Source organism: Dufourea novaeangliae, unplaced genomic scaffold (genome assembly GCF_001272555.1).
Source record: "Dufourea novaeangliae isolate 0120121106 unplaced genomic scaffold, ASM127255v1 scaffold56, whole genome shotgun sequence".
NCBI classification, from domain to species: Eukaryota; Metazoa; Arthropoda; class Insecta; order Hymenoptera; family Halictidae; genus Dufourea; species Dufourea novaeangliae.
The window spans coordinates 3,438,323-3,464,747 of NW_015373942.1; the positions used below are offsets into that span (position 1 = coordinate 3,438,323).

The following is a 26,425-nucleotide window of genomic DNA, read 5'->3' on the forward strand; positions in this document are numbered from 1 at the left end:
GCCGATACAGGGTTTCGATTTATTTACGAAACTAATCTGACCAGTTGCTGCATTCTTTGACACTAATTTTCAAGAAAATAAAACTGTATTTCATTTAATTTGAGAGACACGTGGCTGAATATTAACATACGTTCATTATTTAATTACTCGCGATAAATACACTTTTTGTAAGTAAATAACGTGTAAGTAAATTCATATGTAAAAATTTACCAATTTCCAGAAAGTAATTGTTCATGCGTATTAAAATTCTTACAATAGGCAGTAAAACTATTCATACTCCCATATAAATTATAAATATGTAAATGTTAATAAAAGCTGTGTATATATTCTCCCACATGTAGATTTGATAAACTATTTATGAAACTACATTTATTCTGAATTTATCTGTTATAAATATACAAATGTAAGGCAAGATATAAAAACGAATAAAACAGGAACATGTAAAAAGTAACATTAATGAAATGTCCATTAACGATGTATTTAGAATAAATTGTCTTGTAGTTAAATGAAAAAATATATACTTTCCGTTTCATGTTTCATGACTGTAAGACGATGTTCATGTTTTATTAAACTGAAGCATCGGATATTTTTATTCCCGTCAAATCATATAGATACACGTAATATGAATGGAATATATAACACTTCATTTGTGCTAAGAATACTCAGAATTTATGCTTTATCGGTAACGTCGGGTATTGACATAAAAATGGTAAGGGGGCTTCTGACGCCCTCGAAGTATGGGGCAGAAAATTGCATTGCATGTCAGGTCTATTCTTATGTCTCGTCTGTGATTGTACATATGTACATATTTTAAAGACTATCTCTTCTTTATCGGTACCAAGGTTGATACGTAGTTAATAGAGTATCCGTCTGATCGCGTTTTGTTTCTACTGTTTATTAATTGTTTACAATAACTTTAGTATTATCGGGGGTTTACATGTAAAGTTTAAGAATGTTAGTAATTAAATCTGTGATATGTAGTCGAAGTTAATGTAAGTCAAGGGTTATTTGGGAATATATTTGTATGAATTTTGTACATACATACTATTTCATTAAGAAAATATGTCAAAAGCAAGAAGAGCTGTACATAGCAGTGAGGTAATTGACTTCTTTCTTTTTGTTAAAATTCTTTATAAACTTAATGTGCTGAGAAATAAAAGAAAGTTAGCAATATATCATTTATTTTGAATGATGGGATAAAATGAAATTATAGGATGCCAGTAGTTCTTCTGGTACATCCTCGTCACTATCATCAGATGAGGAAGTAGACATGCGAGATCTCAAACCTATTAAAGAATATTTATCAGACCGTCGAGAACTAGCTCGCCAACTTTTTAAGTCTGTTAAAACAGAAAAAATACAAATGATGTTACCACAAGTGTTAAGGGTAAGCATAATACAAAATTAACTCATTTAGTAAGGTAATTATTCAGAGTTTATAGTTATCTGTTATCTTAGTGAAAAGAACATTTATATAAATCATTATATAATTGTTCATTTTAGAAAATAGATATGGGGCATTTAGAGGAATGGTGCGCAAATGAATTAAGTGGTATGTCTAAAGCACGTATCCTAAGTATTTTAAATGGGAAAGCAATGGTAGAATCGTCAGATACAACTGACTCAGATGATTCAGGTATGTTGAAAGTTAAAAAAACAAGAAGATTATAGATAGAAATATAGAGAATTACTTATGTATGTACATATTATTATGATAATAGGACCATCATTAACAATTATCTCAGACACTGAGGAATGGTTTACTGATGAGGATTTAATTAAAAAGGAAGAGAGTTCAGAGTCTCTTAAAGGAAAGGTGACTAAAGATCGACTTAAACAAAAAGGAAAATCCCAGACTCAAAAGAAGAATGATCATAAATCTAGTCATAAGAGAATTCCTGATAATGTTTCCAAAAGTATTCAAATAAAAAAAGAAGAAGAAGTAGAAAAAAATAAAGAAAAGGAAGGGGACAGTTTATTAGATTTATTGGAATTAGAAATGCGAGCAAGAGCAATACGAGCTTTAATAAGGAAAGAGGAAGATATAATACCAAATTCTGCTAAATCTGCCGAAGGGAATAGTACTGAAAATACTAGCAATAAAAGTGATCATGATGAACAAAAAGAAAAAGAAAACTGTCGAAGACAATTGGAAAGGATTATTGGTGCTCAACAAAGTAGTAATGTTGAAGATGAAGATGTAGTATTAGTTGTTCAACCAACGCCTACTATTGAGTTATTGTCCAGTGAGAGTGAAGGAGAAGCACATAGTGGAATACGTGTAAATAAAAAATTTCAGAATGAACGTGTTGTACAGACCAAAGAAAAAGTTGGTCATATTAAGAATGTGGAGGCAAATAATACACATAACGTGAATAGTACAGATAATTCTAAGGAAAGTGAAGTTACGAATAATGTCTCAGAAACACATAAGAACGAAGTTTCTAAGCTGGTTCACAGCAATAATTTAACCAATAGTGATACACAATCAGAATCTGGTGAAAAAAAGAAAAAAATTAAGAAAAAATCACACTCAAAAGTGCAACAGAAAAGTGCAAGCTCTAAAACAGAAATCCATAAAGTAAAAACTGAAAATCGACATAAAAGGAGTGTGAAGCATGATGACTCTATTAATGAAAATATAAAATTAAATGGAAATGAATGTAACTATCGTAATAAGTCAAAGATACCTTACAAATCGGTATCAGAAAATAAAAATTCTGTAGACACGTTGAGTACATTGAAGAAATCGAACGTAGATGAGGAGAAGTCTAGTGACTTAGATGAAATAATCGATTTAGACAATTACTGCGATGATATGGATGATATAGTGAATAGTGAGCATGACCAAAATAAGGGTAAGAAAGTTACAAAGAGCGAAAAGGGTAAATCTGAAACAGAAACGTCCTCTGCACAAAAGTCAAATGGAGCTGAAACTTGGGCAAGTCGATATTACCAAACAGACGATGTCCAAAATGTGATAAAAGAGTCTAAAATACAGTCAGAAATTCGTAAACGGTTAAGAGAACGTCAAAGACTTTCTAAACTTACTGCATCTCCGAATAAAATTTCTCCATTGTCGTCACCTGTACCAGAAACTGTAAATAAGCAAATTCCAGAGAAAGACCCACTAGGTTCTGTGGATGAATATTTAGCTTTAAAGCAAACTGCCGCTGCATGCCTTAGTATGGGTACTAGTAGTAGTAATAGTAGTAGCAGTAGTAGTAGTAGTAGTACTAGTAGTAGTAGTAGTAGTAGTAGTAGTAGTAGTAGTAGTAGTAGTAGTAGTAGTAGTAATGATTCTAATGTTGTAAATGTTAACGATGCATCTGCCAATAACTGCACTGATACAGGGGCAGTAATTGCAAGTGATCAAATACCAGTTCTACATCCTCATGAACAAAACGATGAGAAAATAATTATTTTTAATACGAAAAATGAAAAAGTCGTTAATGTAGCTATAGATACCAATCCTGGTTAATGTAATTTGTACATAATAAACATAAATATACTTTTGAAATTTAAGATCGTTTGTAGGTGATTGATTATACTACAGTAAATACTGTTTTCCATCAGTCTCGATGCAAAGTAAATCTTGTACAGCAATTCTATTCTCCAAAGTCGGCATCTATAACCAACATTTCCTTCTATTTTACAATGAAATATTTTCTTTTCTATACTTTGGAAGGAAAAAAATCTTCAACAATACGTCAAGCGCTGAACAACGTGTGTATGATGGGCACACTGATCACTATATTGAAAAACATGATAGCACAAATCTATTTCTCTATTACAAACTATAGCCTGAATTTCAAAATTTGATTACAAGATCACAGAAGATTGTATTTTTTAGAGTTCTGCTACAAGCAGAGTTTCGACATTACATTGATACTATAAAGTAATAGTAATTTATAGCTAATAATGATATAAGAAACAATTTTTAGCTTTAATTCACTTTTACAGTTTAATGTGTAAATTTCATTATCGCTTTGTAATCAGCAATTCTAAAATAAAGAGAACAAACTGGAGCAGGTCTACATTTTACGAGATGGGCTGTATAGTATACATTCTTGAAATTAGTGACTCCAACGTTGCGACCTTTTTTTCCACATTTATTTCGTTATCGATTTCTACATTGATTTTGTATTAATTGTACAATGTATTGATTACACATGCGGAGAATTAATGATTAAATTCTCAAATTGTCGCGTCCTGACGATTCGACTGCATAGTGGATATTGCTCTCTATTCTAAAAATAAAACGTTTATTTTAATGCAAGGCGACTGCTTCACGGAAGTAAATGTCGAGCACCGAGCCAACACGCGTACACCGCGCCGTGTACTTATTGTAACGCATAAATGATCCTGCACGACCTAGGAAATGCAGAAACTGGTACGCACGTAGTCTCATTGACTCGGTCGCCGCGTTGTATGTCTCTCTGAATGCTGCGCATGGCGTTACGACACCGCCGGAAAGATTTTTCAAAACCTCGCGACGACGACGGTCTTGGCACGGGGGGGACTTTCGATCGCGATGGGTGGTTCCGGTGCCGTGGAACTTGGAAAGTTTCTCCGCGACGATGCAAATAAGAGGTACAAAAGGGTGGGAGAGACCGGCAACTTCGCGGAGGAAGTAGAAAGGTCGATAGTGCTCTGCATCATGCGAGACAGATTGTTGACGAGGTTCGAGCGGAATTTAAATGAGTAATCCTTCGCCGCGTTGCGCAATACCAGGAATTTCTAGGTGGTCTACTTCCGATGAACGTTACGATTTGCAATTCCGCAACACGGGTAAACCAGTTAACACACTGATAAATATAAACGTCACTCGCTGCACTCTTTTTCACAAAAATATCTCGGATTGGACTCGCGTAATATAAAAAACAACTTAATCCTTGCGTGGACACCCGGGTGTGCGGGTACTCATTTCTATTCCATTGGACACTTATTCTATGTCTATTTACGTTTTCAAAATAAAAGTTTTACATATTGAAGCTTCAATCTTATTTATACACTTGTTGAATAAGCCGGGTACACGTGTGCTCATATAGCACAAGTTATAGTTGGATGAATTATAAACGGAAGCTGTATAATGAAACTATACAAGACACAAAATTTTTAATTAATACCCTTTACTTATTAACCCAACTAATATAAAATACACTTAAGGTACCTGGGTATTTCGCTTACTCGACACCCGTGAACATTTTCGTTCCTCACACAAGGGTTAACATAATGAGTCCACAAATTTTACGATTAATACGGTAATTAAGCACTTTCAAAGTACTCCTTTACTCTAAAAATCCAGTAATTTACTCGACGACTTAAACTTCAAGTCGATTGAATGTTATTTAAAATTTCACTATTTAGAACATGTATTTAGCGACACGTCGTCGTACGTTCTACTTAGTTTACATCGGTTTCTCAGTTGTCTGGCTGTAATTATATCAGCGCCACGTCCGCAAAGCAATAGCGAGCTCGGAGCTTACAAGTAAAACGCAAACGAGAAGCGCATCGACGTTGGCAGTACCAATATTAACGTAACGTTGACGATCATTCCTCGAGCAAACAAGCTCGTCTATCGACGTACGTGACGGATCGCGTAGAACGAAGGATTCTATAGGTACTTCTTTTACGTAGCCGCGACGTGTCATGCGCCTCAACCCCATCCACGAATCTGTACGAATTTTTGTGAGTCCCCCGCGAATAAAGGGAGACCGACTGGAATGACTTTGTGTTTCGCGTGACTTTGTCTCGTCTATCCGAACACGATATTGAATCTTTAGCGTTTGCCTTCCCCGGGAACGCGTTTACATCCGTTGTTTACAGATGCCACGCGAAATTTCATTCCCCGCGAGACGCGGGTACTCTATTTGTTCGGTTTTGTTGACGCATCCACGAAGTTTACGCGTTTACACGAGGAGTGAAAGGGAACACGAATGCGTAAATTCAGAGTGTGAATGCACAATAATAGCATTTCGTCATCGCTTAGAAAAAAAAAAAAAAGGAGGGTTTATGGGGAATTAAAAGTAGGCACGGTTCTTCATGCGTGCCGTAAGTTCCAGTTTCTAACACGTAATCGCATTCCTCCCCGTTAGGTTTATCACTTCAAACGATGCACCGTTTAGCGATAACGATCGGTAGTCATACTTGCGGTTCTTCGCACTATTCCGCTCGAAACAAGCGTTATACATGTACCTTGCGTCGAAACATTTCCTTTCGGCCATCACTTTCGAATTCGTTCGGGGCATGCTCTTATTATTTTTTTTTTATTGTGATTTCTCTAACGGATTGCGGTTGAACAAACGTTTCATGTTAGACACAGCAAAAAAAGCCTGGTTGTACATTGATCAGCGTATAATTTGTTACGCGATTTCACGTGAGCTGGGCAAAAAACGTTTTGTAGTAACGGTAACAGATGAAAAAGAAATATGTTCAGAAAAAAATTAATTACTTCGCATACATTACCCGCGAAATCGTGAGTATTAATGAAATTCTCAGGTGTTCTATAATTGAATACGTCGGATGGCACGTGAGGCGAAAAGAACACGCGAGGTTTGTTTCTAGGATAGCGTAAATAGCGGAAATAATAACACCACCGGAGATTTCGCGATAGCATTGCGCTGCAATCGACGCGTATAGTGGGAAGCCGCCTGACGTAACGCGGCGGATTTCCACGTACGTGTATCGGGGTAAAAAAAGAAAAGATGAAAAGAAAAAGTTGGTGCGAACGTGAAAGGACCTCCTCCACTAGTCCCTTTCGAGACACTCGACGAAAGGCACAATGGTGATTGATGCAAGCGCCAAGTCACGATTCTTTAAATTGTAAAACGAAATACACGCGCTCCAGATTGCGTTGCGTAACCATCGCCAGACGCGTCTGCATCGAGGTGCAGCGGCTCTCCGATTTCTCGGAAACGTCTCAGCTGTACGCTTTCGCACAAATTTCTGGGGAACGAGGAAGCGTAGAAATTGCTGTCCATAGATGGTAGATAAATTTATCTTTCCCTTATGATCATTAGGGGACAATTAGGCTGGAATGATGAAAATAAAAACAGCATATATCAAAACTTTAACAGCAAACATACCGACGAATAAATTTCTAATGGCAATTTAATAAATAGGCATTTATGAGCCTTGGGAGATCGAAGGGTTGCATAAGGAATTGTTTGTCGGAAGCGTTAGTCAACGTCAATGATAGCTTTCTAAAAGTTATTTATGAGCAACCTTTGGCTGTATTTCTCGAGAGGTTGATATTTTTTTTTCAGAGACGATTTGATTAAGGCACAAACAAAAGCAACAGGCCGGGGAAACAATGCATTTGCGGGAAGCAACGTTTACGTCACAATTGACGGAAACGAACTCGCTGGTATGCAATTGACATACTCGATCGTACGTACTATAAGAGGGGGAACATTGTATTTGCATCGTTCCCCTTTATACCCGAACACCATCCGTATGCGGTCCGCGACTGATCGAAGAAATCTCTCTCCCTCTTACGCGAAACTTCCTAGACCATTAAATATGATTACCTGGCTTGCAGCATGTTAAATAACGGGATTTGCTAACCAACCGACCGCGTGCCTCGGCCTGTACGAAAGCATCGGTTAGCACGCCTTAAAAACTCGCCTGGTCTCTAAGAGATAAACCTGGTTAATGGTTATTTCTTAACGACCTGGTGAGTATTAAACGGCAGAGAACCCTTGTTTCGTCGCAGATTATAAGCTACTCGTTTTAAAAAGGTATATATAAGATCAACGTTCCCTCAGTTTATGCTCCATTCTGTAGAGTGTAGAAGATGCAATCTTCTCAGTCAATAGTTTGGCTATTCGGATGACGAGATGTGTCCATGCAATCTTTCCGGTGCAAAACAAATTTCGTCAATTAAACACGGTTAAACGCTATATTATCGGTATTATCAGTTTTCTATAATCGGTAATTCCTTCACTGATCTAGATCGATGATTCGCTTAGGTAAGCACGATATCTGATATAATTTAGGGATTAATGGACGACGACGTGAAACGCGATTGTGCCGCATCGATTCAGTTTCCCTTGATCCCTGGACAAGGTCGATAGACCGGATATCTGCGGAGAGTATTTCGTCGACGGTAGGAAATTGTCGTGAGCGAATCAATTTCGTTTCTGGTAAATTCGCTGAAAGAAGCGAACCACACAGTCGTCTATACCTATGGATACGCCTCCGTAACTCCACAAGCTGCGTACATACGTAACCGTTCAAGTGTTGCGTATTCCCGACGTCTGCGGAACCCACTCTCCTAGATTTTAAAGTCCGTTTATTCGTTCCGGAGTCACTTTCAGTTTCTACCTTGTATCAAGATTAGCGCCGCGGCTGCGAGCTACTACGCGTGCATGCGGAAATGAAACCAGACTACGGGGAAAAGAGTACTTGCTTCGCGGTTGCATGGAATTGCAATTTTAATTCGCGGAGATAGGGGACGATAAAATTGCGCGTGAAAAGTAAATGTTTCTTCACCTACGGGAAAATATCGCGGACAAACGAAATTAAGTGAACCGACCACTAACGTTTACAACTATATTTCCAGAATTTAGAAATATAATATCTTTGTAGAAATGTTTCGTAGAAAATAAGTAAGGGGCATAGGATATATCGATGATATTGGAATTGCTCAGAGATTGGTAAACGCGATCGTCCTTATATTTATACAGATTGACGGCATGTCAACGGTTTCCTCATTTTTCACTTGCCGATCTATAATTTGTACACGGCAGCGTTTATCTCAATCACCGGTACAAACGATACACACGGTCTTTTTTTCCTAACACTTCACTTACGATAGAACAGGTGTATCTCCTAACGTAATATTAATCGGTGAAAGTTTCCGCGGCGATTCCTGTCGATCGCGTAACCGCTAACACGGTTTCCTTCCTTTCGAGCAATCCCCTGCTCCCGCAATTACGTAATCGGCGTGTTATGTATAAAAAAATATCGCTTTATTTATTTGTAAAAAAATATATTATTATTATACAATACAATTCGAGGTTGGGATCACGATGAATACAATGTTGGTGTGCATTCGACCGTCGTCTACTACAATCAAAATGTTCATTGTCTTGAAGGACATTTTCGTTTGACCGGCCGACGTCTCGTGAGCACGGGGCTTCACAAAACTAGGATGTTATATATGTCTCGTGGCAATCATTGGACAAGACACAACGAAGGTCAAAGACTTCCAACCTCTACGAGGCAAAAGCCTTTGCTTCAGTAATGTTCGTAACCGCCGAGATCATGACCGCCTAAATCTCCGAATCCACCTCCGTATCCACCTCCGTATCCACCTTCAAGACCACCACCAAATCCACCGCCATGGCCGTGTTCCTTGACAAGGATTGGTACAGCCTCCTTCACGACCACGGGCACTTTAACGGGATAGGGCACTGGTTTCGACACCGTGTACGGCACCTTGATAGGCACCTTGACCGGGTAAGGCACCTTTACGGGCACCTTGACAGGAACCTTGACAGGGTAGGGTACCTGCTTCTCGACTGTATAAGGTATGTGCTTTTCGACAGTTACTGGGTAAGGCTGTGGTACATGGACCGGGTACGGTCTATCGACCGGTACCTTAACCGGTACTTTGACAGGGTAGGGCACGTGTTTTGGGACCTCGACTGGATACGGTTCCGGCACATGGACTGTCTTCGTGACCGTGATCGCCTTGATGTGGTCCGCGGATATTGTCTCACCGCCGCCATAGCCGCCTCCGAGACCACCTCCCAGACCACCTCCCAGACCACCTCCCAAATCTCCTCCGTAGCCGCCTCCATAACCTCCACCGAAACCGTGATCACCCAGGCTCAGTTCCAGGCCACGTTTCGTTTTCGCTTCATTTGGTTGGACCTTCGACTCTGCGCTCTTTTTCGCCTCTTCTGCCGCTACGGACAGTACCAGGCCGCAGAAGAGTAAGATCTAGAATGAATAAATCGTGATGCGTGTTAATCTCTCCGGTTAATCAACTCTTCGCGATGATTCGTCGACTAATGAGAAGTTAGCGACAATTTTTAGAATAGTGGTCTGTTATAAAGGTCGAGTCAAAGAATGATCGCGACTTATATGACAAGTCTATCTAAGTCCCTCGAGCGAGGAATTCACCGGATTTGTCAAGTGTATACTTCAAACGGTTTTGTCGATTGTATTTAGAACGATAACGCGTTAGAATTTTCGCTGGTTAGACCAGAGGTTCTGTCCGCGTAGCTCGAGCCCCGAGAGACGGGCATTCAAGTGGGCTGTCTTACTGGTGCTACTCACTTTCAGCTTCTCTGTGCTGTTCATGTTGGTCGACAGTGAGCACACTGATTCCTCGATGGTCTACCCCACGCTTTTATAGGGGACGCAACGGCCAGTCCAGGCGGGCAACTCGAGCGTGCCGTTGAAATCGTTGCGGAGTAGGAAGTTAAGAGAAGGAAAGGAAGAGAACGACGTCACGGGCGACGCTTTCCTCCGTCGGCTTTTGTCAGCCAAACATTCAGCAAGCTGTATTCGTGTTTCGTTCAATTTCTTCTTTAATGCTGTTCCAAGCTTCCGAAGCTGCATCGAGCTTCAAACGGTCCCGGAAAATCCCGTAAGACCTTTCCCTGTCGTTTGACACTTAATTATCTTTTCGAAGTACGAACGTGTTTGAAGGTTTCACGTTCTTCTTGAAATAATGCGAATAGTCGTGCGACGAATAGAGGACGAAAATGGAAACGAAAATGTTGTAATTCCGTTTCGATTTATCGGGTTGCACTTGTCGAGAATTATGCGTCGATCGCCTTCGAAACTTTCTCGTTACTTATCACGTTCGCGGAGTCGCCAAGTTTTCAATTACGAGATGAACCGCCGAAGCGAACTGACGGAACTAATGCGGATTCAACTCCACCGCCTCTTTTTAATCCGATTAGTGTTCACAATACGTTCCTACATCTCTGTACTCGCATCTCTTCGGGAGCTTCATTAATATTAAGAGCTTAATTAAAACGTGAAGCGAACTGTTAGGACTTCTCCGAGGCATTGAAGTTACATTAAGCTGGGTATCTTTGCACCTTCTTTGCGACATACTACAGATAGAATAACTTCCTCTTTCCACCAATCGGAATCTGTCTATGTACGCGAGTTTAACTCTGCCTTCCGTTCTCGAACTTTTTGAATCGAAATAAAACGTTCCTTACCTCCAGACCTCATGTTAAATTCAGTTAGTATCCTTTAATGATTTCCCCGGTACGAGGCAGATATAACGTTCGCGAAACGGACTTCGCGGACGATCGTCAATTTATAACGACAAAGACGATCACGGGAAATAAAACGAAACCTACCTATATTCTCTAAGGAAAAAGCCAATGGAATTCCCCGGTGGAACAGTTATACACCCAGTCGATATCAACGTTGGCCGGTTTCGTTCGAGCGCTATTCGCGGTTCATTCGCGGCCCGTGGCTTCCTGGCTCGCAACGATTTTTGGGTTATCAACTCCGGGGGCCTTCCCAGGGGCGCAGTTAATCTCGGAATGACTTTGTACCTTGATCTCGCCTGTTGGAAGGTATTAGAATATCCTGGCGTATCCGTGGTTTATCAGGCTTATCGAGCGGGAATACATTTCCATATATCTGAATTTGAATCTCCATATTTGAAGCTGAAAATATTGATTTGACTCCTAGCCATCGGCTCTGAGGTTAGGTGTACATATTCCGAACGAACCGGAATCGGGGCTTTCGATTGGCTTCGAGCGGGTCTGATCGAGTACAGAACGAAAACCGCGAGGAAGATGTTTGTCGATAGTTTCTATCTATCGCCTTTTCAGCAAGATTAAATTATTTTCGATGAATGTATAGATATTTCGACAGAGAGGAGGTCGTGCACACTTTGGACTGGCACGCGATTTCCGTATGATGACAGAAGTTGCCGATTGGACCACAAAAACATGCCGCGTTTCCAACGAATACGGTTCGGATCGTTTTGGAATGGAAAAGAATTTGGAACGTTGTGTTGAAACGTTGGAGGGGCGAAGAAAAAAAGAAACTTCTGTATCGAGAAACGTAATGACGCGTATTAATTGGATAAAATGTCGCTCACGGGTAACCTGGTAATTACGCGCACCCCCGTGACGGGAATCTATTTGTTTGTGGACGCAGCAGTTTCATTCATTGAATTTGAAGCTAATAACACGCATCGACGCCACCACGTGGCCAATTTTGCTGCGACTAATTGTAATTCCGCGCCAACGGTAATCTATTCTGTGCAACTATTATGTCACATATTCGTTACGCCCCTCGAGGTAATTAAAACACGCGAACTGTACTATGAGATCCGTAAAATATGTGATCCATACGATCTTATGCCACTCCCGCTGTTATGGCCCATGTCTTAAGTCGAAAAATATTCCAGATTTCTCTTGATCTTTCTTATTCTTTTTTTTTTTTTTAACAACGGGCTGTTGGTCGAATGGTGCTACGAGGATCGATCTACAATTCCGATTAACGGGTTATTTGTTCGTGAATGTCTCTATTGAGAAATCGTTTTACGTGATATCTGTTCCCGTGAAATCTTTCGTTTTCGATTCCGAGCGACTTTATGGATATTACGTAGACACGCGGAACTTTGTTAAGTGTTCGGGATTGTGTTACATGTGGGATGTATTTAATACCATTTTCGTCCGCATTGTTTCTACACTTCGTGCTTCCTAGTAATCCACGACCATTTATAATACTTCACTTATGTAATTGTTCTCGTATTGAATTTCCTACTATCGATACGCCGGGAGGATTTTTATAGGCGCTCGAATCGTTCTGTAATAGTAGCGTTTCCATTGGAAATCGTATACAGGGTGTTAAAAAAAGGTATCTATGACTCTTGGTGCTTATCGGGCTCACTGAGTGGAGGAAAAAGTGTCTAAATAATATAGGTCCTAAAATCTAATCTCTTCGATGTACAAATAGTACAAAACATTATTTTCACATTTTTTTTTACAGGTGTTCTATGTGTCTTCCTTCCATTTCAATACGAAATTCACACCTGCGAATCAGAGATCAACGCACATTTTCAATTATTCCTTCCGTATCTCGTATTGTCTATTGTCATACAACCTTGAATCAATGTATTTCTAAACAAATTTTTTCGCTTACATTTGATAAGCTGCAAAGTGACTGACTTACGATCTGGAACGCTCGTACATATGGAAGTTGACTATATATCGAAAGGATTACTTTTACGATCTACGTTGATTGAATATTTTTTACTTTTCCCGGTGAGTATTACAAGTCCCTCGAACTTTTTTTAAACATCCTGTATATCCGTTTCTCGTTCGATTTCAATTACATCGCGACCGTTTCCAAAAGGAAGCTGCAGCGAACGGTGATTTCTTTTCGGTTGAATTTAAACAAAATCGAATGCTTCGATGTTAGTATTCGAGCGCGACAGTTACGGAAATGCAGCCTAAGAGCACGAGGTAAATCCTCGTGGTCGACGAGCGTGCAGGCAGACGGTACGAGCGGAATTTTCGCAAAGTCTGCATTGCTGCTTCACCGACCGCAAACGTAACCTTATGCAATAATGGGAAAGGCTTTCGAGTCGGCCGGGCTGTGGCTCTCATGAATATATGGATGGATGTTCTCGCTGAAGGTGTTTATCAAGCCGTTTTCTAGTTACGCCCTTTCCCTTTTCCGCCCTTTTCACGCCCTCCTCCCTCCTTTACCCCGAGCAAATATAATTCACGCGCTAGGGTGACGTCCACGAAGGATCAGAAAAGAAGTTTGATCGTTTCCATTTCATTTCTGTCCTATTGCCATCTTGCTATTCCGATTTGTTATCCATGCGAACGATTACTTGTTATTCTAATAACATCAATATTTTCTTGACAATTATCAAGAGGTGACTTTGGTGAAATTTTGGTTAGAAATTAAGGCGATCGAATGGATTGATTACTTGCTCTTCTATTCGAAATTAATTGTGCTTTTTTGTAGGTGTAAGTACAAGTACTCGTACGTATCTCCGGGTTAATATTTATGATTCTTTGTGAAGCAAGTAACGAGCGAAGATAAATGTTTATTGCCGTGGAAAATGCATTCTTTCTCGCGTGATAGTCTCGCTAATACCACATGCCGATCGTTGTAACGAAAGCGGTTCCTGGTTAGAACCGCATCGCATTAATTTTGTGGATACGTTGGTATAAACATTGGCTACTGTGGCGCCGAGTGAGAGTCAACGTTTAATGTCAAAGTATCTGTAAAATGATTATGCAACCTGGTCCTGATAAAAAGTTTATGCACGCCAGGGCATCGCCGGAAATTATCGATGCGCGTCCCCAAGGTAGCTTCGTTATTCATTAGTAACACACACATGGTCAAACGATGCGTCGACACGGCGGCCGGGGCGATATTTTTCGTTTCATAATTCAAACTGTACCCTTGCCACGGGGATTATAATATTCTCGCATTTTGCCGTTTGGTCCAATCTGCGCGCGGTACGAATTGATTATTACCGTACTTAAATGCGCGGCACCAAAACTGTAATTTACGACACGAAAGTAACGTGTTTCACGACTGGTTACAGACCGGTAGGCAACTTTTTCATGTACGAGTCATCTGCCGCATAAACGTGTTTTTAATCCTTTTCATATCGCAATAAACAGTAGGTGATAATGAAATTATTAGTAAAACATCTGAAATCTAATGAAATAAACACGTATTTAATTAAAAGTCATAAACCGTGTTATCAACGTTCTTTTGTTCAGCCATACTCTTTCACACAATAGATATATCCTTAGTGTATCTTCTCAATATATAAAAATATTAAGAGGATTATTACATAATGAATATATTTCTAGTAGAATTATCAGTCACAATCCGGCGATATATTATCTCACTTCCTCTTTTTTTTTTTAAGCGCAATACAGTATTCGTAACCGTAAACAACCGGGATTAGAAACGTGGGACGGTGATTATAGCCACCGCCTCGGCGACAATGCTGTCGCCCACCGTGACGTCTAACTATTTCCTCGGCGTATCACGGTCCTATCTTTTAATTAACCGAGTATCGAGCATAATGCCGGGAGTCAGTCAATTAAATTCATAGCTCGTGCGTGCGTGTCCGAAGACAAGAGGAGAAAGTTAACGTACCGTATCCCTTCGCGACTCGGTGCCGTCTACGATTTTGCCACTTAATAATTACAAATGTCCATCGAACAGGACGAAAAGCTGGCGTCGTTTCCTAATTAATCGCCGGCTGGCTTGATATGCGAAAACGTGGTTTCGCGCGCCCGCGCGCACATGTGAGCTCCATTCTCTTCCATGGGATAATGACCCGTTGATTTTCACCGGCTCGTGTTACGTATGATACACGTTACCAAAAACTTTCCTGTCGTACAGGTACTTTTGATCGCGTAATGGGCGGCGAACGGTTGCCCACCTGCATTACTCTGTATCGAGTTTTATAACTGTTCCAACGGTGAAAGAAGGAAAGTATCGGAGGATGCGTAACCAGCCATCGATCAATTTTGCTCTGATATTAAATTACCAATCGCAACTCCCGGGCACGGTCGCATACCGATCAAGTTACGGCGTCACACAGCCGTTACAACGGTTATATAATCGTATTCAATTATAAATAAAATTCACGTAAGCCCATGGTTTTCGCAAGAAACATTGTTCGCGGTTTTTCTAAAACTTACGTTTACATTCACTAACGATCTCAAGGTAACCATCAGTCGATCGACTTTGATCAATTTACCGTGGATGTTTTTGCAACCCATACATTTTTACGAGCTAATCTCGATAAAAAAAAAAAACACTGGAATCGGAGGAAAATTGTGTTCGTTTCGTTAAGAGTTCCAAATAAAATAAAACACTCGTATGTTTTTTTCAACCTCGTTACTAGCCGAGGTTTTAGACCGAATCGAGTATGCTACGGATACGTTAAAATCCGTAGTCTATCGTAATTCATATTATCGCCGGTAGCATCGAACCGAACGATTCAACGAACACACGAGAATTCGAACGATGCAGGGAACGTGGCTTCCTATTCGCAGCCACGATTACAAATTTCTTCCTTGGAGAGATCCGAAAAACATTACCCGCGATCGGAGCGGCGTTGCGTAACGACGCCGGGAGTTCTCGATCGGAATTATGTCCGGTACGGTTTTACGAGGCACGAGCGAGCGGGTGCCCTTTACCGAAGTGAAAGAAAAAGAAACGTCGAAGACGACTAGCCGCCGCCGATCATTGCACGCTAAATTGCCAAGCTCCTCCTCGCTTCGGCGAACGAAAGGGGGAGCGCGAAATTGAAAACATTTCGAACGTACAGGCGGGCGCCGTTACGCGTGCCTCCGATCCAGGGGAGATCCGGTAGTGATCAACCGAGGGGGGGCCCCCGGCTCGGTAGCCCGTGGGAAAACGGCTTAACGTCGAACGCCTTCGCCGAACGGTGTGTGGTGGTAGCACAATCGGTCCACTTTAATGCCGTCGGACAGTAGGATTTTCCGGGGAGTGGGCCAGTAGCGACGGCGAAAGTGCCGGTATATATGCCGGTGATTGGCGCGATGTTACTTCAGTGTGCACCTCCGAACGACACCATGAGCACTCCGCAGGTGAGCTCGCGGTCCCTGACGAAGACACACGATCCCTACCATTCAATAACATTGTTTGCGAATAGTCGAAGGGATAGGGTTTATGTAAGCTATTGGAGAAAGTTCGGTGATAATCGTAGACGGGTTACGTTAATGGTGATCTTATTTCTTTAAGGGATAGATTGTATCGCATTATACATCACGGACCATGGATCGTGATTCGTTTCGAATCGCGACTCCTTGATCCTATATACATTTATCGTTCGAGCTTTTCGTAGTTTTCCTTTCACCGTGCACTTTCTCTTGATAGTTTATCACTTACCACATATATTTCATACGAACAATCGCGAACACGTGTGTATCACGCGTAATACTGTAAGCATTCGTTAATAATGTTTCTTTATCTCTAGAAGCTTATATTACTCGCCCTGGTGGCGACGGCGGCCCTCGTCGCAGACGCGAAGGAAGCAAACGCTAAAGCGGCCGTTGAAACGAAAGAAAAGAGCAAACGAGGATTGGAGTTGAGCTTAGGAGGCGGCGGTTTCGACAGTTTCGGTGGCCATGGACTGAGTCTTGGCGGTGGACACGGTGGATTGAGTCTTGGAGGTGGACATGGAGGTTTGAGTCTTGGGGGAGGTCTGGGTGGAGGTCTTGGTGGAGGCCTTGGCGGAGGTCTAGGTGGAGGCGGAGGCGGCGGTGGCGGTGGTGACGGAGGCCGCATAACTGGTATCACGATACATCGGGAGAACCAAGTTCGTGTCCCGCAGCCGTACCCAGTCGAGAAACACATACCGGTACCGTACCCGGTCCAGGTCAAGATCCCCGTGGACCGTCCGATTCCGGTGCACGTACCGAAACCTTATCCAGTCCCAGTAGAGAAACACATACCCGTGCCAGTGGAGAAATCGGTCCCAGTGCCGTACAGCGTGCCCGTCAAAGTGCCCGTGAAGGTTCCTTTCCCGGTCAGCGTGCCAGTAAAGATACCGGTCGCGATCGAGAAGGAGGTTCCTTATCCAGTCAAGGTCCCGTACTTGGTTAAGGAGTCTTACCCCGTACTCGTTAGCAGTGGCCATGGAGGCGGCGGTCTTGGCGGCGGTTTGGGAGGAGGATACGGAGGCGGCTTCGGGGGAGGATACGGAGGTGGACACGAACTGTCCCTCGGCTACCACCATTGATTAGGATGAACCTCGTAGACACGGATTATCATCCATACTAATTATATTTTGTATATAATGATTATATTTTTTTATGGAAATACATTCTAAATTATTAAAATTGTGTTTGTATGTTTTGCGTTTAATACTGTATATTCGACGCGTATAAAGATCCTTAACACGTTCATTATTGAAACGTCTAGCGTGGTCCCCACGCGCACGTCCTTCGCAGCGATAATACGCTCAGTCGAAACATCCGTGCATCAAATGTGATGCACGGGACGTGGCAGGATCGAGCAGCATTCATGACATTTGATGCATGGGACAGTGAACGTGTTATGATTAAGTTGGCGGATGTAATATTCTTTTCTTGTTTCTCTTCTGTTGGTACTAGCAGCAAGCTGTAGATTCAATTTGGTCAAATGATTGCTAGAATCATTAGTTTCTAAATATTACACATAAGTATTGCAAGTCAGTATTTCTTGTACTCTTGGGAAAGTTGTTTAATATTATTCATATAGGAAACTGTAAAAATAGAATATCTTTTCGTTATTCTCCACTCGATAGGTCTCTTTGCGGAAGATCGGGTCAGCATGCGGATTGTGAATTAAATTATGATTCTCGTTTCCCACTTTCAGGCCTCGTTTGCTTCCACCCAGATCGTTAGCACTTGCTAGGTGTCATCGCCTTCTAATGAAGAACGATTGGAATACCTCTCAAATGCAGCTACACTTCCGCCCGATCTCTCGTTTCTCCTAACGATGGCTTCCCATTCAGCACAATATGAATTAAATATTGAATCTTCTTAAACGTCGCTGATTTTGTTGCACCAGTAAAATGTAAATTTTTACAACTCGATCATCGTGGTAAAGTCCATTAATCGTCGATCATCGCCTGCAGATTGTTCCATTAATCCGAATTCCATGACGCAATCGCGTGGAAATTAAAATCTATTAAAACGATCATAAATTGTTACGGCGAGGATGCACGGTTGTATCGCAATTTCACGTTCAGACGGGATTTCGTTCTTTCTCTCCGCGTGTTTCTATCGGAAGAACCCGTTGCTTTTAGTTTCTTCGACGCGTCTCGAGCGTCCAACTACTCCGACGCGAAATAAAGGAAAAATTCGAGGTATGTTTTTGCAGCAGACGGAACATGCAATCGTGGCACGGGGGCGTCGCGACGCCTTGTCACTTTGCCCGACGTCGTCGTCGCCGCGAGCATCCGGTGCTCTAAACGGCGCGATTTACTCTTACGGTTCGTTACCCGCGCGCGGAAGACCGATTTCTCGATACACGGTTAACCAGAAACTGTCTTACGTGAACAGAGAAACTGTGGCCCGACGTTACCACGGAGCGGAGTTATGCCTCGCGTGTTCCGGAAACAGGGTAAAGGTCAGAGAATTTTTCTTCGATATCTGTGTTCAAACCCTGTACCGTATTATTTAGACGTCTCTTTATAGGTGTCTCAAAAGGCCTTCGTCTTGTCGAGTTCGTGGAACATACCGGGTGTACGAATATCTCTGGCACATTTAGTCGAGAATTCTCAGCAGAAGAAGTCTTACACAAATTCTCTTGTACAATTATCATTATTGTTTATGTATTTTTCATTTAAAAATACTATTAAACTTTTATAGGCTATTTCATAGATTACTTCGAGATTGTAAGTCGAAAGGATCGTATGTGTCATAAGTCTAGCATTTTTCATCATTGAGATAAATTTTATTTCGGCTTATTATTAGTGTCGATGGGTCGTCAAAGGGTTCTTGACGGCGGATAGGTCGTCGAAAGGTCGTTGATGGTCGATGGATCAACCAAGGGTCGTCGACGGTCGATGGGTCGTCAATAATAGAATCGATGAAAGGGTAACGGTATGTGAGGTACGCAGTATTCACTTCACAAGGAATACATAATGTACAAAGACCTTATTACTAATCGGATCCTTCAGTCTACTTCGTTCCATCTTCTAAATATATAAGTATTCAGTCGAGATTAACATCAGTAAGCACACAAGATTCTTGTCAAGTTAAATAAATATTGCAGATCAAACTGTACCTCGTGATAAATTATGATCTAAGTAAATTAGGTTACGTTTAAGTCAAAGTTCGTTTGTGACATGATCAGATTTCTCGGCCTCTTTTTTATTACATAGATCCAGACAAAATTAAATTAAAAACACGATTCCTTTGTATATTGAGGACATGACACTCCTCCGAGTAGAATTGGTTCATACTTGGTTCCGTTCATCGTTTTGCAATTTGTATTGTCCGTTACAAATCTCTCGAGGAGTGAAAGTCCCCATTTCCATCGACCAATTCGTCGTGCAAACGTTCCTGCAAATCGAACGTCTACGGCGTTCCGAAAATGACTCGGTTAGTTGTGGTCTGCCGTGGCCATTAAGATCGGACTTTCGATCTTTTTTTCGGCCGGTTTTACGTATTCCGTAACAGTCTTACGTAGATTCATTCGTGTTAACGTCCCCGTTACACTCGATCTCGGACGTTCATCGGCGTTTCTCGTGATCGTAAGATCTCAAATCTCCCGTCGTCGCGATTTCGACCGTTGCAGGACCTTGTGTAACTCGCGAGCAATTTTCCGCGTCACGGCGCGGCGGCACAAATAAACGGTAGCAACGGATGCTGCAATCCAACTTTGACAAAGCTGCACAGGATACAAGTCGAGATGTATTTTCTGTGCAACGACGGTCTACTTTCGTTTCGTCTAATTCCCTGAAATTTAAAAATTCTTTTGATCTCGTAATGATAAGGATGTTTCTCTGGAATGAATGCTTTAATATATTTCCAGTGCAACGAGATTACGTTATCCAGATTTAGTTCTCTTGCGTTTTACTTAAATATGCGGCAGCCTCGTAACGTCCCTGTCGTTTCATACTGTACTTGAAATTTAAATTATAAGAAACACAAACGTAACGAAAAATTGTGTGTCGGATAATATAAAAATGACTCTTGTTAAATATGATTACCTACCAGATTTGAACGGTTTTTCTGTTTATAGGACCAACGTTTGCCGACTGTCTTGAATCCATCTTTACATCTCTTCTTTGAAAATGGCGGAACAACGTAAGGTAAGATACAACTGTGGAATATTGTTTGATCTGGAATCTTAATTAAACGTGGGGTAGATCAGACAGCATGCTTACACGAAGCGCGACTGTCTAATTAAGCAAAGAATCGCGTTGTTAAACACGTATCGCTCGGTTAATTAATACAGCGTCGACTCCCAAGGCATATACACATCAGGCTAGGATCTTCATTTTCAGCAATTTTAATTTTACCCACGCCTACATAAAAAAAAACGCGATCTTATGTCGCGATTTCTTTAAGCGAGTTCCGCGTTTCACCTGGTATCTGGCAACGTCGTAAATCAGAGGGCGAAATCCTTGAAAACTTCATCGAGTTTCGCACTGTGTCTTCCAAGTCCCGGAGTGTTCTACATTTTCAAACAGGCTGTTACGCATGCCCAAAGATGTATCTCTCGTTTCATCGGTGTACAACGTTCATGGAAGCTATATACATACACATACGTTTCGTCACAGAATCTGAGACGCGAAGGCTCGAATTGCCTGTCCATTGTTCACGAACTGTTACAATGGGTGTAGTAAAAGTAAATTCTACCGAATAGTTGAAACGTTTCATACTTTTCATCTACACTATCAGAAAATCGATAGCGGACCTGAGATTCACTTCTTTTTTGTTTCATCTGTGAATGCTCGTGATGGCACATAAACACCAGCCTGCTTTAGATTTCACCTTACCTTTCATAGCTAGCGAAGATTTTCAAACGAGCTGAACATTCTGAGTGATTCTCAAATTAGCAAAGTTCCTTCAAACGAAGGCCCCCTCGACCGTCGAGGCGTTTACCTGGCTGAAGCAGTTTGAAAGTTAGTGCGTCGTAGTCTTTTTTTTCTTCTCTTTTCACCGGGCGCGCAGCGGCCGTTTGTTGCGAACGTTAAGTTTCGCGGCAGTAGGCGCCCGCGATTTGCACTGCTTCTGCCTCGAATTGTCAAGAGAAAGGCAGAAAAACGGAGACAAAAGGGAGAAAAAAAGCACAAAAGCGAAAGGAACGTAAAGACCGATCGTTTCGGAATGAGAATCACGCACATTCGTTCGGCCGTCTATTTTTCCTTTCTATTCTTCCTTGTTCCTTGTCGCCGGGTAATGGGACACCCAGTGGAACCTTGCTGTAAACCTGGCACACCATAAACGGGTTTGTTTACATAACTATAATAGAGCAATTATTACGAGTCGAACGTTTCTTTGCTCTCCGATCTTCTTTCCTTTCTCTTTCGTCTCTCACGCTAACGTGTCAGATCGGTATCCGTCCACCTTTCTCTTCCTTCGCTTTTTTATACGCATCAATTTCGTGGAACGACATATCGATGTCCCGTTCCTGTTCTCACATTTGCGTGGGGCGCGACCGGTAAAATCAGCCTACGCCCGATAGTTATGCAGTTTCTCCGGAAATAGTTCACTATAGCGTACCGACAAACAGCGATGACGAGGCGAATATCGGTTCTCTCGTTCATCTGGTGCCGTCTGTTGTCTGTGTATCCAGGATCTACGGAGCTTGGGGTTTAGCGCTTGCGTAAATCATATGTTAAGCTTGGTTCGCAACTAAGGTTCGTGTTAACAGACACGTAATGTCCGATCGAGGCCGATTTCACGAGGGCCGGGTTACAGCTGCGGCGCCGGCTGCTGATATCTCGAGACACCGTTATCCGGGATCGATAATTAACGGAGAGTTTAGAATGGCTGATTTTAATCCGCTGATATTACACGTTCCGCGGGATTTGAATATAAGGGAACATTAAATGTTTCAAACTTATTATTATTCAGTATTCAGGAGGCAAATCCTTTATCATAGTTTGAGAGTATCCATTGTGATCCTTATATTAGGTCATTGTACATGAAATACTTTTATGAATGACAATTATTAATATAGCTCATTTCTTTATTGTAAAATTATATAGTCTACTCTACTCGTTTCGGGGCATTATCTAACATATCAGTAAAATCTATCATGGTAAAGATGTAAGTTTCTGCTAAAAAATACTGTTAACACGTTGACCGTCACAGTGAAAAAGGCCGTACGTAGCCAGACATGCTTTATTTCGTTTTTTAAGTCAGAAATTGTCGAAAATATTTGAGTTTATTTAATAGAGGCTGTAGGTCTTCTTTTAAATTATAAAAAACATTTATAACAGTGTTTAAATAATCCAGACACCTTTCAATGTACGTGTCACCCATATTTGGGTAATGTGGCAGTCAAAGTGTTAAGCGAGGACAACGTTCAGCGGAAATATGACAACTAAAAGTATCTTCGAAGAGACATCCTCAAATTCAGTGTAATAATTATGTAATGAATATAACATGAACGTAACACTTGTATTTCATTGAAAAACTTGTATAGAGCCTATTTAATTTTACGTCGTCTAATAAAATTTCGTACAATGTTTAATCATTGTATCGAGTGCCGGTAATAAAACGATTACTTCATGTGCAACAATCAAATATTTTACAATAAAACATGAGACCATAGGCGACGATATCAACGATTCATACGATACCGCGGTAACGTAAGAACCCTCGTGTTCCAACAATATTGTTTCAGGAGTTCGAAGTAAATCCGACGATTTGCGAGGGTCCACTTTGCTTTCAGCGTTCGGCAACGGTGATTCGGTAGAGGTAATTTGTGAATGGAATTAACGCCAGCCCGAAACACCACTAACACGCGTGTTCCCGAAACGCTAATTAAAAGATTTACGCGATAATGCGATGCTCGCCAAGAGCTGTCCGCGGCCGTTGCGATATAGTTTTCCAGATACGATTCGCTTATTGTATGCGGTTAATGCACACTCTGGACAAAGGATCGAGGTGAAATTTAACACGAGGGAAGGGGCAAGTCACGATGAAAAGAATGGGGAAGTCTTTAAAACCCACGGAGCGCAATTATGACTGTACTTTGTAGCGGCGTCTCGTTGTACTATTTGTCATCTGACTCGTGAAGATTGCCACCGCGGAATATTTGGAGTGAACGACGGTTGGAATTATATTAAAGAATGGAACCTCTGTCCATCCGCTTCATTTTCACGATTCCTGAGATTTTTTTACTAAAAGTCGTTCATCATCTTTTTACTCTTAACTTCGGCGAAATTTATTAATGACAATTAAGTGATTCTATTTTCTCACGTCGTTTCGTTTCGAGTGACCTCTCGATCATTCCACTATCAATGAAGGTGTGGCATTGTGCATCGTTAGGTATTCTTATAGAGCATCTGTGCGGTGAATGGGAACGACTTTCTATTAATTGCATCCGCAGATTGAACTTACGCCGTCTCCACGTGATTACGGAGTTATGCATCATACTATCCAGTAGAGCAGCTACTTCCGACTATTGCTGTCGGTTTATCTGATCGATCGAACTTACCCGTCTGCAGCACGCAGATATGTGTATGTTCCGTACCAGGCGAGGCGAGTTCAGAATTATTCGAGTCGACGCGTTTAACGACGCAGCGAGATTTTTTTTTTTATAGAATATCTGATTTTTGAGACAAAGAAATTCGCGCGGGAGGACATGTTTTATTCATTCGCAATAGAAAGTGTGTCGAAGAGTTTAATTTTCTTTCAATTTAACAGATAGTATCATCCCTGCCTTTTTCTTTCTTTCTCATTTTCATTCGACGTCTCTTTTAGCTCCTCCCATCTTTTTCATACTCAATTAAAGCTTTTTGCCTCTTCTCTTGATTCCAAACGTAGCGGTTTTCTTACTTTTTTCCCTTTCATCGCCGTTTCATTTCCTGCCAGGAATTTCACCTTCCTTCTCAACGCCATTGGCGGTGGAATAAAGAGGAATTAATCAGCATTCGTTGCAACACGCGTTTGTGCGCAATTACGGCCGATGAAGAAGATACGTACAGATTGTTCAAGTTCTTTAGAGAAAAAGTCTTCCTCCTTGTGTACTCTTGAATCCCGTGGCAAAGGAACGCGTGAGAGCCTCGTTTCGGATGTATTACATTAACCACAGTCAAGGAAGCGTAATTACGGGGTCATAATACGAATTTCAATTACTCAACACAAACGCCGGATTCCCTTGAAACGGGCCTACGATTCTTCAAGAGGCTCATAATAGGATTTCCTCGGCTCTTTAATTTCTCGCAAGAGCGAAACTGAGTAAACGTCCCGCGCTCGGTAAGGCGATCGATGAGCTTGTGGCCGGGCCAATGACTTACGATTTGCACGAAAGCTTTCGAGATTTTTGCACACTTTTGTACAACGAAAAGCTTTCAGGTGGTTTGGAATAATACATGTGCAAAGGCTGAGCCAGCGTCTATAGCAAGCGGTCGGCGCCCTTAACTGGCGACTGATTGGATCTCGGTTCTTATCTGATCAAGTGATACGTTACTTTTAGGCTTTTTTCACTAGATTTGTTTATAATTATGTTGCTTTATTTTCGTTGACACAATTTAAGAAGGTACCGTGTAAAATTTATAATTTCATCTACAGGAAATATTATGCATAAGATTTTATAAGTAATTCTTATATGGAAGGAGAATATTTCGTTAAAAATAACATTTTAAATTATTTTCATAGCTATGTTTAAAGTGATCATCAACGTTGTTGGTAATGGAATTTGTGTGTTCGTCAGAGCAATGTTCATACCCATCTCTAGCACAACATCGATTCTGCATTAAACGATAATGCATGGCCGCACACGTCTGTAATTATATTTATTTTCATATTATTACAGTAATTTGCGCTATTTTATGGATTTCAACAAGTTTGATCGGTTCTACGTATTGTTGACGAAATACAAATTATACTAAATTTCAGATAAATACTGTAACCGGATTACAAGTCTATTAGTTCCAGCAACGTGCACATGAATTTAATTCACGTTTCGCTCCTAATTCTTTTTAGCAGAACCTTATCGTTGCAATTAAGTAAATCCATTGTTTCAATGCCGCAATCCCGATCAGATTTGAACGGCAACGTTCTTTTAGCTTGTTTTCATTGATTACTTTCGTTCAACACCGGTTTCATTCAGCTTACGAAATCGTTTTAATCGACCGATAAAGCATTTCTACATTTACTACTGTTCTACGAGTGCATCCGTATCAATTCAGGGTACTGTTTTCATTTAGCCTTAAAGTAATTGTATTTCTTCCAAATAACGTTTATAAATTTACGTTCATTAAGACATCTTTTCTTCGATGCGGTATAAAACGAGTCAGTCAATTTTCTTATGATCTCCATTAACACGTTCACTGTGATAGATCATGTACTCCATTCGCCATACTCTCCTAATTTCATTTTTATAAAGTTGATTAATGCTAGTTTTCTTGAAAAAAATGACAGAGATGACGAAGATATCTTTTTAGCAAACGATGAAAGTACGATGTAATACAATTTACATAAGTGCAGATGTCACATGGTGCCATATACTTTCCGTGTCAGAGTGAACATGTCAATTAATGTCTCAAGTACCATGTTCCTGAAAATCAATTCATACAAGACGTAGTATAAGAGCGATAATTCAAGAAGCTTATTGTATCTCATTAATCAAACAATCCACCTTGTCTAAATGAATTCCCTGAACGCTTAGATTCTCGGTTTCAGAGCTCGGATCGGTAAACCTCGGAAGATATACTAACAATCCCTTATCGTGAACCTCCCTACGG

At 41.0% G+C, this 26,425-nt stretch overlaps 3 protein-coding genes across 3 annotated transcripts; 2 read left to right on the forward strand and 1 right to left on the reverse strand.

Annotated features, from left to right (window-relative positions):
• Positions 1–1,062: 1,062 nt before the first annotated feature.
• On the forward strand, positions 1,063–3,247 carry LOC107185882 (uncharacterized protein DDB_G0271670-like; the record flags this gene model as incomplete). The annotated part of the gene is made up of 4 exons (XM_015573655.1): positions 1,063–1,098; positions 1,214–1,387; positions 1,504–1,636; positions 1,722–3,247. Coding segments are annotated over exons 1-4 (1,869 nt in total), but the record flags the coding sequence as incomplete, so codon positions are not given.
• Positions 3,248–9,031: 5,784 nt separating this feature from the next.
• On the reverse strand, positions 9,032–10,329 carry LOC107185889 (tetra-peptide repeat homeobox protein 1-like). Its single transcript, XM_015573663.1, has 2 exons — positions 10,291–10,329; positions 9,032–9,951 (listed from the first exon to the last, which is right to left on the reverse strand). Exons 1-2 carry the CDS (start codon positions 10,312–10,314, stop codon positions 9,244–9,246), a joined length of 732 nt encoding a protein of 243 aa, XP_015429149.1. The 5' UTR covers positions 10,315–10,329; the 3' UTR covers positions 9,032–9,243.
• Positions 10,330–16,529: 6,200 nt separating this feature from the next.
• LOC107185878 (H/ACA ribonucleoprotein complex subunit 1-like) lies at positions 16,530–17,757 on the forward strand. Its single transcript, XM_015573650.1, has 2 exons — positions 16,530–16,595; positions 16,985–17,757. Exons 1-2 carry the CDS (start codon positions 16,530–16,532, stop codon positions 17,747–17,749), a joined length of 831 nt encoding a protein of 276 aa, XP_015429136.1. The 3' UTR covers positions 17,750–17,757.
• The last annotated feature ends 8,668 nt before the right edge of the window (positions 17,758–26,425 follow it).

Coding starts and splice junctions, on each gene's coding strand:
- LOC107185889 (XM_015573663.1), bottom strand. CDS start 10,314: ATGAACAGCACAGAGAAGCTGAAA. Junction 9,952..10,290: donor ACAGCACAGAGAAGCTGAAA/GTGAGTAGCACC, acceptor TATTCATTCTAG/ATCTTACTCTTCTGCGGCCT.
- LOC107185878 (XM_015573650.1), top strand. CDS start 16,530: ATGCCGGTGATTGGCGCGATGTTACTTCAGTGTGCACCTCCGAACGAC. Junction 16,596..16,984: donor ACACCATGAGCACTCCGCAG/GTGAGCTCGCGG, acceptor CTTTATCTCTAG/AAGCTTATATTACTCGCCCT.